General features: G+C 50.1%; 1 protein-coding gene across 1 annotated transcript in view; it reads left to right on the forward strand.

The window, feature by feature from the left end:
- Positions 1 to 6,012, forward strand: part of ZBTB3 (zinc finger and BTB domain containing 3) — a 9,195-nt gene extending 3,183 nt beyond the window's left edge. The window contains exons 2-4 of the mRNA XM_021710234.1: positions 3,592 to 3,749; positions 3,919 to 4,021; positions 4,271 to 6,012. Of these exons, the coding sequence (XP_021565909.1) occupies positions 3,592 to 3,749; positions 3,919 to 4,021; positions 4,271 to 5,884 (1,875 nt within the window). The 3' untranslated portion in view covers positions 5,885 to 6,012. The remainder of the gene's footprint in view (positions 1 to 3,591; positions 3,750 to 3,918; positions 4,022 to 4,270) is intronic.
- The last annotated feature ends 2,568 nt before the right edge of the window (positions 6,013 to 8,580 follow it).

Below are 8,580 nucleotides of genomic sequence, written 5' to 3' on the forward strand. Positions count from 1 at the left end.
CCTCAGCCTCCCAAGGGCACGGGATTACAGGCTGAGCCACCGAGCCCGGCTTCCTTTTTTTTTGAAGTCTCTCACTGTTGTCACCCAGGCTGGAATGCAATGGCATGCTCACGGCTACTGCAGCTTCTGCTTGGTGGGCTTAGCCTTCCAAGTAACTGGAACTACAGACACATGCCACTATGTCCAGCTAGTTTTTGTTTGTGTGTGATTTATTGTAGAGAAGAGGTCTCACCACGTTGCCCAGGCTGGTCTCGAACCCCCAGCTCAGGCAATCCTCTCGCCTCAGCCTCCCAAAGTGCTGGGATTACAGGCTGAGCCACTGCACCTGGCCTCCTTTTAAAGTGTCCCTTTGATGGGGGAAGGTCGCTGAGGTGATTGGGTGATGGACTGCTCCATGTCATCACGGAGAGCAGGTTAGCATACTGACCACAGGTGATAAACAGCAGGCAGATGCATGGGTTAGCCACATGAATGGTGCCATGTTGATGGAGTCTGTATCATGAATATCACAAAGGCCCGATTAGGTTAACTTGGCTCTTACGGGTGGAGGCAAATACTTGAAATAGAAAAGCTAATTAGTATAAAACAAGCTTGGGAGGGGTTGTAAAACAATTATCAATAGCTACCTCTGAGAAACCAGTTCTATCCTTGGCTACTAATTAGAGGGTAGATTAAAGTGAACAGCCACAAAAACATGACATATCTAAGCAATGTTAAAATGGCTGCTCATTGTGTATATTAACTTCATTTTATGTTCTTTCAGTATCTTTTGAAATAACCTTTGTAATAAACTGGTAAACAAAAGTAAGTGTTCCCTGAGTGCTGTGAACTGCTCTAGCACATTAATAAAACTCAAAGAGGGGATCATGGGATCCCATTATTTATAGTTGGACAATCAGAAGCATAGGTAGAACAACCTGGGATTTGCAATTGTCCTTAGAAGTGGGATGGCAGGGGCAGTCCTGTGGGACTGAGCCCTCAACCTATGGAATCTGAAGCTACCTCCAAGTAGGTATTGTTGGAATTGAACAAGTCCACACCAAGCTGGAACTGATAGCTTGCTTGTTGGTGGGGGGAAAAACCCTACACATTTGTTTTCAGAAGGTTTCTGTGTTGACTATTGTGTGAGAGCATGGAAAAACACAGTGTTTTCCCCCCTCAGTCAGACAATAAAGAGATTTTAAAACGTAAACTAGGCCAGGCATGGTGGTTCAAGCCTATAATTCCAGCACTTTGGGAAGGGGAGGCGAGAGAATTGCCTGAGCCTAGGGTTTCGAGACCAGCCTGGGCAACTTAGTGAGACCTCACCTCTGCAGTAAATTAAAAAATTACCCAGCTGTGGTGGTGCATGTCTATAGCTCCAGCTACTTGGAAGACTGAGGTGGAAGGATCGCCGGAGACAAGCAGGTCGTGGCTGTGGTAGCCACGATTGTGCCGCTGTACTCCAGCCTGGGTGAAAGAGTGAGATTCTGACTAAAAAAAAAAGGAATAGTAAAACAAGGCCCAGGCAAGGTGATTCATGCCTATAAACCCAACACTTTGGAATGCTGAGGCAAGAGGATGGTTTGAGCTCAAGAGCTAGAGACAGGGCAGCCACTTCGGGTCCCCTCCCACTGCAGGAGCTTCTCCGTCTTCTCAATAAATCCTGCTTACTCAAAAAAAAAAAAAGAGTTGGAGACCAGCCTAAACAACATAGCAACTTAAAAAAAAAGGAAAGTGCTAATATAATACTGCAGGGCCATGTATCTATGTAATATAATACTTATATTAGCAAGTAGTTGGTTTATTATTATTATAATTTTTTTTTTTTGAGTTGGAGTCTCACTCTGTCGCTCAGACCAGAGTGCAGTGGCCGCTCTGCCTCAACCTGCTGGACTCAAGTGATCCTTCTGCCTCAGCCTTCCAAGTAGCTGGAACTACAAGCACATGCCACCATGCAAGCTAATTTTTTTATTTATTGTAGAGATTAGGTCTCACCAACTTCCCCAGGCTGGTCACGAACCTGTGGACTCCCAAGTTAGGATTATAGGTGTGAGCCACTGCATCTGGCCACCTTTCTTTTTTTTTTTTTTTTTTTGAGTTGGAGTCTCACTCTGTTGCTCAGGCTGGAGTGCAGTGCAAGCTCACTGCAGCCTCGACCTGCTGGGCTCAGGGGACCCTTCCTCCTCAGCCTTCCAAATAGCTGGAACCACAGGTGCCCACCAACATGCCCAGCTAATTTTTTTATTTATTGTAGAGATGGGGGGGGGGTCTCACCAAGTTGCCCAGGCTGGTCTTGAACCCCCAGGCTCAGGCAGTTCTCTTGCCTCAGCCTCCCAAAGTGCTGGGATTACAGACTGAGCCACCACACCCGACCTGAAAAAGTTTTTTTTAAATTTTACATTATTTTGTAGAGCAGGGGTGTCTCACTTTATGGCCCAGGCTTGTCTCAAACTCCTTGCTTCAAGTGATCCTCATGCCTTACCTTACCAAAGTGCTGGGATTAAAGGTGTGAACCACCATGTACGGCCTAGTTTTAACTTTTATTTTTATTTGTTTGCTTGTTTGTTTATTTATTTTTTTGAGTTGGAGTCTCACTCTGTCACCCAGACTGGAGTGCAGTGGCTGCTCCCGGCCGCCGCAGCCTCGACCTGGTGGGCTCTGGCGATCCTTCTGCCTCAGCCTTCCGAGTAGCCGGAATTACAGGCATGTGCTACCACGCCCGGCTGATTTTTTTATTTATTGGAGAGTTGAGGTCTCGCTGCCCAGGCGGGTCTCGAACCCACGGGCTCAGGCAATCCACTCACCTCAGCCTCCTATTTATTTATTTTTGAGTTGGAGTCTCACGCTGTCGCCCAGACTGGAGTGCAGTGGCCGCTCGCAGCCACCGCAGCCTCGACCTGCTGGGCTCCGGCGATCCTTCTGCCTCAGCCTTCCAAGTAGTCGAAATTACAGGCATGCGCTACCACGCCCGGCTAACTTTTTGATTTATTGTAGCGTTGAGGTCTCGCCAAGTTGCCCAGGCGGGTCTCGAACCCGCGGGCTCAGGCAATCCACTCACCTCAGCCTCCCAAAGGCTCGGGATTACAGGCTGAGCCACCAAGCACGGCTTGTAGCCACGTTCTTAATCTCCTAACCTGGGACTTTTTGAGGCCCAGAACCCACTCCCGCCCTTTCTGCCAGCATCCGCCCTGTACGCTCTGGATACGGAAAACACTAACATTCTATTCTCTTCATTGTAAATTGACAACAGAGTTCAGGCTGAGGACACCACGACATCATTCTCATAGCTGCTAGTTCTCTGACGTCATCATTACGGGGCCAGGAACACCGGAACCATTGGCTTGGGGGAGTAGGGTGGGAGGGCATCTTGGAATTTTATTAATAGTGGGAGGAAGGGACCTTCAAGAGACACCTGCAGGCCAGAGACGTGCGGCTATTGCCCACGATTACCACCAGTTTGTTGGTTTTCCTTTTCCCGGTCACTCTGCACCGAAGCAACATACTGTCAGCTCAGGGGCCACACTACGGGGTGCCGACCTCGCGCTGCGGAGAGGGAGCCGCACTCCTTTCCCTAGGGCCAGGTCCCACACAGCTTGCCCGCGACCTCAGGTGGATACAGAGGCTCAGCCAATCCAGAGGGCTCGAAGGCAAAGAAGGCGGGATGAGGAGGAAAAGTTTAGGACATTTGTGCTAGCCAATGCCACGTCCAGTTGCAAGAGCGATGGCCGCGAGCGCCCAATTGGACACGGTGGTCAAAGCCGGGGACGGTGAGTGAACAGCAGACCAATCCGTGACAGGGAAGGCGACCGTGGGCCAATTAAAATTGAGAAGGTGGGAAGGGGCGGAGCTCGCCCCGTGGCAGCTTGGTGGTGGGTGAGGATCAGCCTTCTCTGCTAGTTCCTACTCGTAGAGTCCTTAGGCCCTGGAATGCCAGAGGGAGAGGCTCAGGGAGCTCCCGGAGCGGGCGCCAGAGGCATCGCCCGGGAAGGTTTGGGAGCGAAAAAGACTCCTAGTTGGTGGACCTGCTGGAAGCTACCGGGTGGGCATCAAGGAAACGGAGGCTGGTTAGCGGGCGGGACTTCCGGGGCGGGGCTTTTCGAACGGGGCGGGGCCTGCTTCTAAGGTTAGGCCGAGGAGGCGGAGCTAATAGGGGATCTTTGGGTGTGACCTAAGAGAAAGAAGGGCATTAACTTATGCGTTTGTCTTGGGGTGGCAAGTGATAGTTAAGGGCTGATGTTAAGGTTACTGGGGAGGGTACCTGCCCTAACCCACTGTCCTTTCTTCCCAGGAAGCCACTAGTGGGGACGTATTTTGGGCCCCCTTCCCTTCGTGGGGTGCTATGGAGTTCCCGGAACACAGTCAGCAGCTGCTGCAGAGCCTCCGGGAGCAGCGGTCCCAGGGTTTCCTTTGTGACTGCACCGTGATGGTGGGTAGCACCCAGTTCTTGGCCCATCGGGCTGTGCTGGCCTCTTGCAGCCCATTCTTCCAGCTTTTCTACAAGGAACGGGAATTGGACAAGAGGGATCTGGTGTGTATTCACAATGAGATTGTCACGGCCCCAGCCTTTGGGCTACTTCTGGACTTTATGTATGCTGGCCAGCTGGCCCTGAGGGGGGATACACCTGTGGAGGATGTGCTGGCAGCTGCCAGCTACTTGCACATGAATGACATCGTCAAGGTGTGTAAGCGGAGACTGCAAGCCCGGGCCCTGGCAGAGGCAGACAGTACCAAGAAGGAGGAGGAAACCAACTCACAGGCCCCTAGTTTGGAGTTTTTGTCCAGCATTTCCCGTGGCTCCCAGCCTTCGTTGGTATCCGCTGAGACAGCAGGCCACTGGAGCAAAGGGGAATGGAAAGGCCCAGCTGCTCCATCACCTGCTGTCCGTCCACCAGATGAGCCACCAATGTCCAGTGGGGCTGACACCACACAGCCTGGCATGGAGGTTGACTCATCACATCTACGGGCACATCCCCCAACAGTGGCTGATGTCTCTCTTGCCAGTCCCAGTAGCTCCACAGAGACTGTTCCTGCAAACTACTTCTCTTCTGGCCTCCCATCAGTTTCATTGGAGCCCCTGGCACCTCTTGATGTGGGTACTGAGAATCTGAGGCTGGTAGAACCAAGGGATCCTAGAGGACCACTGCAAGGCTTCTATCCCCCAGCTTCAGCCCCAGCCCCAGCTCCAGCCCCAGCCCCAGTTTCATCCCAGGCTACGGCCCCAGCTGAAGCTGAACTGGTCCAGGTGAAAGTAGAAGCTATTGTGATCTCTGATGAGGAGACTGATGTGTCAGAGGAACAGCCTCAGGGTCCTGAGGGACTGTTCCCACCTGGAGGAGCAATGTATAGGGGACAGCCCTCCCAGCCAGAGGCTTTTGAGGAGCCAGGGGCAGCAGGACTGGAGGAGGTGGGGCCCAGTGACCATTTCTTGCCTCCAGACTCTCATCTACCCTACCATCTGCTGCCAGGTCCAGGGCAGTATCATCGAGGACTGGTGACCTCACCCCTGCCTGCACCCCCAGCCCTGCATGAGCCACTTTACCTGCCTTCTGAGTATGAAGTGGCACCAGGAAGCTTTGGGATTTTTACTGAGGATGTTCCCACCTGCAAGACATGTGGGAAGACCTTTTCATGCTCTTACACACTACGGCGACACGCCACAGTGCACACACGTGAGCGACCCTACGAGTGCCGCTACTGCCTGCGCAGCTACACACAGTCAGGGGACCTCTATCGCCATATCCGCAAGGCTCACAACGAGGACCTGGCCAAACGCAGCAAACCAGATCCAGAGGCTGGCCCTCTTCTGGGGGCGCAGCCCCTCCCAGGTTCCCCAACAACAGAGAGACAGAGCAGCAGTGGTGGAGGGCCACCCAAAGATTTTGTACTTGGCCCCAAAAACTAACATCTGTCTAGGGGAGCATGAGCTGATGCTAGGTCTGCTCTTGCCATCCTTGGATGGCAGTATGGAAGGCTGGAGGTATCTCATCACTCCTGCTGGGAGTACAGTATGTTCTGCCCAGGCTAAAGGTTCCTACCCTTTTCTTTGCCCAGCTAGATAAGCGGGACTTTATGCTCTCTCCAAGGGCACTGGGAATTTTCCTGAGGTGTAATTGCTTCTCATTCCACGTTCTGGGACATAAAGCTAGCAGTGAAAGTTCTCTTTGAACTGGTGTTGGCTGGTTTCTTCCAAAAACCTGCATGCCTTCATCCCTCTTCTTCAGTTCTTTTCAGAATCTGACATCTGTATTTGGGATAGGGGCAGGTGTCAGATTGTTTACGAGGAAAAAATGAGATAGGCATAGGGCAGTGTAGATTTAGGAAAAGTATACAAATTGGGGAATCTTACACAACTGCGGTTTATTGTGGTTGAGCTGTGCTCTGGGCTATATTGAGTATTTCATATAAATACTCATTAAGTCCTCAAAACTTTTAGGTATCAGCACCTCCCCCCCCGCACAAATTATTTTTATAGACAAGGAAACTTGAGACTCAGAAATCAAAGTTAATTGCTTCTTGGCCCTTTGGCTAACATCAGGTGCAAAAATCAAAGTTAACTTGTTCTTTCAAGGTAACAGAGCTAGTTAAGGGGCAAGCCACAATTTGAGCTTGGTTTGCAACTCCAAACGCTATGTGTGCTATGCTGGTTTAAATTTAAAACATTGATGATGTAGAAGTTATCTTCTTTTTTTTTGGTCCTTTTGAGTGTTTGGCTTTGTTGCCTTAACTTGTTACCTCTGCTTTCCATGTAGAAAGACCTTTTGTCGATTGTTTCAACAACAGATGCTATATTGATGACTTGAAATTTTTGCCTACGTGTTGTAAATATGAATGGAGGTCTCTGAAGATGAGAAACTGAAAGGCAGAAAACACAAGGGCCCGTGGTGTCTGATAAGTGGGAGGAAGTTGTAGGTTTGTGGTGATGTGGCAATGAAGGGTGCTTGGGAAAGCTAAAACAAGAAACTCCAGGTGAGAGGATCTTAAATCGTTCATCCAGCCCAACTCATCTCTTTCAAAGGGTGATGATGACAGCCTAGGGAGATGACATTACTCACCTAAGGTCACACAGGTGGTAACTGATAGTGGAGATAGCAAAGAAATGGGAGTTCGTGGTGCTGATGTCAGAAGGAGGCAGAAAGAGCTCTAGGAAGATAACAGCAGGGATGGCCCAGCCTGTGCCGTAGGAGAGCCTAGACCTTTCCCTACAAACCTTTCTCTCCTTGGCATAAATGACCATGAGTGCAAAGAAAGTAGGAAGGAAAACAAAATGGGGAAAATGTAAGTACATTTTCTGTATTTCCTTTCTTTCTGAGTCCATATGTCTTATTCAACCCTGTGAACTCTTACTAGCAAGCACGTGATTTTGTGTGTGTGTGTGTGTGTGTGTGTGTGTGTGTGTAGGAGTCTCACTCTGTCACCCAGGCTGGAGTACAGTGGCGTGCTCACTGCCACCACAGCTCAGGCAATTCTTCCACCTCAGCCTTCCACCAAGTAGCTGGAACTACAGGTGTGTGCTACCACACCCAGCTAATTTTTTTTTTTTTTTTTAGTTGGAGTCTCACTCTATCACCCAGACTGGAGTGCAGTGGCCCCTCCTGGACTGGAGTGCTGGGCTCTGGCGATCCTTCCGCCTCAGCCTTTCAGTAGCTGGAACTACAGGCGCGTGCTATCCTGCACCTGGCTAATTTTTGATTTTACTGTAGAGATGAGGTCTCGCCAAGTTGCCCAGGCGGGTCTCGAACCCGCCGGCTCAGGCAATCCACTCACCTCAGTCTCCCAAGGCGTGGGATTACAAGCTAATTTCTGGATTTCTTGTAGAGACGAGGTCTCACCAAGTTGCCCAGGCTGGTCTCAAACCCCTGGATACAGTGCAGTCCTCTCAGCTCGGCCTCCCAAAGTTCTGGGATTATAGGTATGAGCCACCATACCCAGCAGGCACCTGGTTTTGTTATAAGAAGGAGATAGAGCTGAAAAGTAATTTGGCCAAAGAAAGCTCCTTGACTAGGGCATATTGGAAGCAAAAGTTGATGATGGTTAACATTTTTGCTGCTGAAAGAGTGAATTCTACGTCTTTCAGATTCTTTCTGTTGGAATAACCTAGTTTATCTTTTAAATGACTTTTTTTTTTTTTGAGTTGGAGTCTCACTCTGTCACCCAGACTGGAGCGCAGTGGCTGCTCCCGGCCACCGCAGCCTGGACCTGCTGGGCTCCGGCGATTCTTCTAATTTTATTTATGTAGATACATTACTGCCTTAATTCCTTGGTGAAACTAGGCAAAATATAAATAAATACAAGAAAAGCTATTTTAGCTGAGTGGAGCACCTTTTCCAAAGTCTTCCCTAAAATAAATATCAAATCAAAATGCCTTTAAGAATCAGTTGCCCGCCAGGCTCGGTGGTTCAGCCTGTAATCTTACGCCTTTGGGAGGCTGAGGTGAGTGGATTGCCTGAGCCCGCGGATTCGAGACCCACCTGGGCAACTTGGTGAGACCTCATCTCTACAATAAATCAAAAAATCAGCCGGGCGTGGTAGCGCACACCTATAGTTCCAGCTACTTGGAAGACTGAGGCAGAAGGATCGCCGGAGCCCAGCAGGTCGAGG

This window comes from Carlito syrichta, unplaced genomic scaffold (genome assembly GCF_000164805.1).
Source record: "Carlito syrichta isolate Samal-C Ts95f unplaced genomic scaffold, Tarsius_syrichta-2.0.1 Scaffold288315, whole genome shotgun sequence".
In the NCBI taxonomy this organism is placed as follows: Eukaryota; Metazoa; Chordata; class Mammalia; order Primates; family Tarsiidae; genus Carlito; species Carlito syrichta.